General features: G+C 31.1%; 1 protein-coding gene across 1 annotated transcript in view; it reads left to right on the forward strand.

The window, feature by feature from the left end:
• Positions 1-602: 602 nt before the first annotated feature.
• Positions 603-769, forward strand: part of LOC103212728 (cilia- and flagella-associated protein 47) — a gene marked incomplete at its 5' end in the record, with an annotated part of 285,428 nt that continues 285,261 nt past the window's right edge. Inside the window, one exon of the mRNA XM_007958686.2 lies at positions 603-762. Coding sequence (XP_007956877.2) covers positions 603-762 — 160 coding nt within the window. The remainder of the gene's footprint in view (positions 763-769) is intronic.

A 769-nucleotide genomic window follows, 5' to 3' on the forward strand; every position in this document is an offset into this window, starting at 1 on the left:
GTATGTTTAAGATTCATCCATGTGTTTATGTGAATTAATAACCTCACTTATTTTATCACTGACTTGTATTATGTTGTATGGACATACTACATTTTCTTTTTTTTTTTTTTTTTTCTTCCAGTTTTTGGTAATCATGAACAAAGCTCTTGTAAACATTTACATATAAAAAAAGCTTTTGTGTGAACATAATTTTTCAATTCATTTAGGTAAATATCTAGGAATGGGATTTCTGGGTCATGAGGTAGGCAAATGTATAACATAATAAACTGCCAAATGATCTTCCAAAGTAAGTGGCTGTATCATTTTGCTCTCTCACCATCAGTGAATTAGGATTCCTATTACTCTGCCTTCTCACTAGCAAGCATGGGTATTTTTATTACTTTTTACCTCAATCTCTATCTTCTCTGTGTTTTTCTTAGCTGTTAATAGGCTATGCATGTATTTTAATACCTCTTTGTTCTCCTAAGTTCATTTTTAAGAAGTGTTATCTATAATTACCATGTTTAATAGCTCTAGTTGGTACATAAGCCCATAAAATTGCTATGGAATATTGCATGTTATAATTTTTATAAATTTCTTCTTTTGTGTTTTTTTGTGAGCAGGACCTTCTGTTCTATAACCTCTCAAATCATAATATTCAGTGGACTTTGGATCTGAAAGATATTGGCAAACTTTTCAAAAGTGGCATATTCAAGTTTAGTGCAGTGTCTGGACATGTACTAGCAAAGGAGAAGTATAGCATTTCCATCTCTTTCTGTCCAAGTAAATA

Source organism: Orycteropus afer, unplaced genomic scaffold (assembly GCF_000298275.1).
Source record: "Orycteropus afer afer isolate SDZICR_OR568_19922 unplaced genomic scaffold, OryAfe1.0 scaffold01079, whole genome shotgun sequence".
Classification (NCBI taxonomy): Eukaryota; Metazoa; Chordata; class Mammalia; order Tubulidentata; family Orycteropodidae; genus Orycteropus; species Orycteropus afer.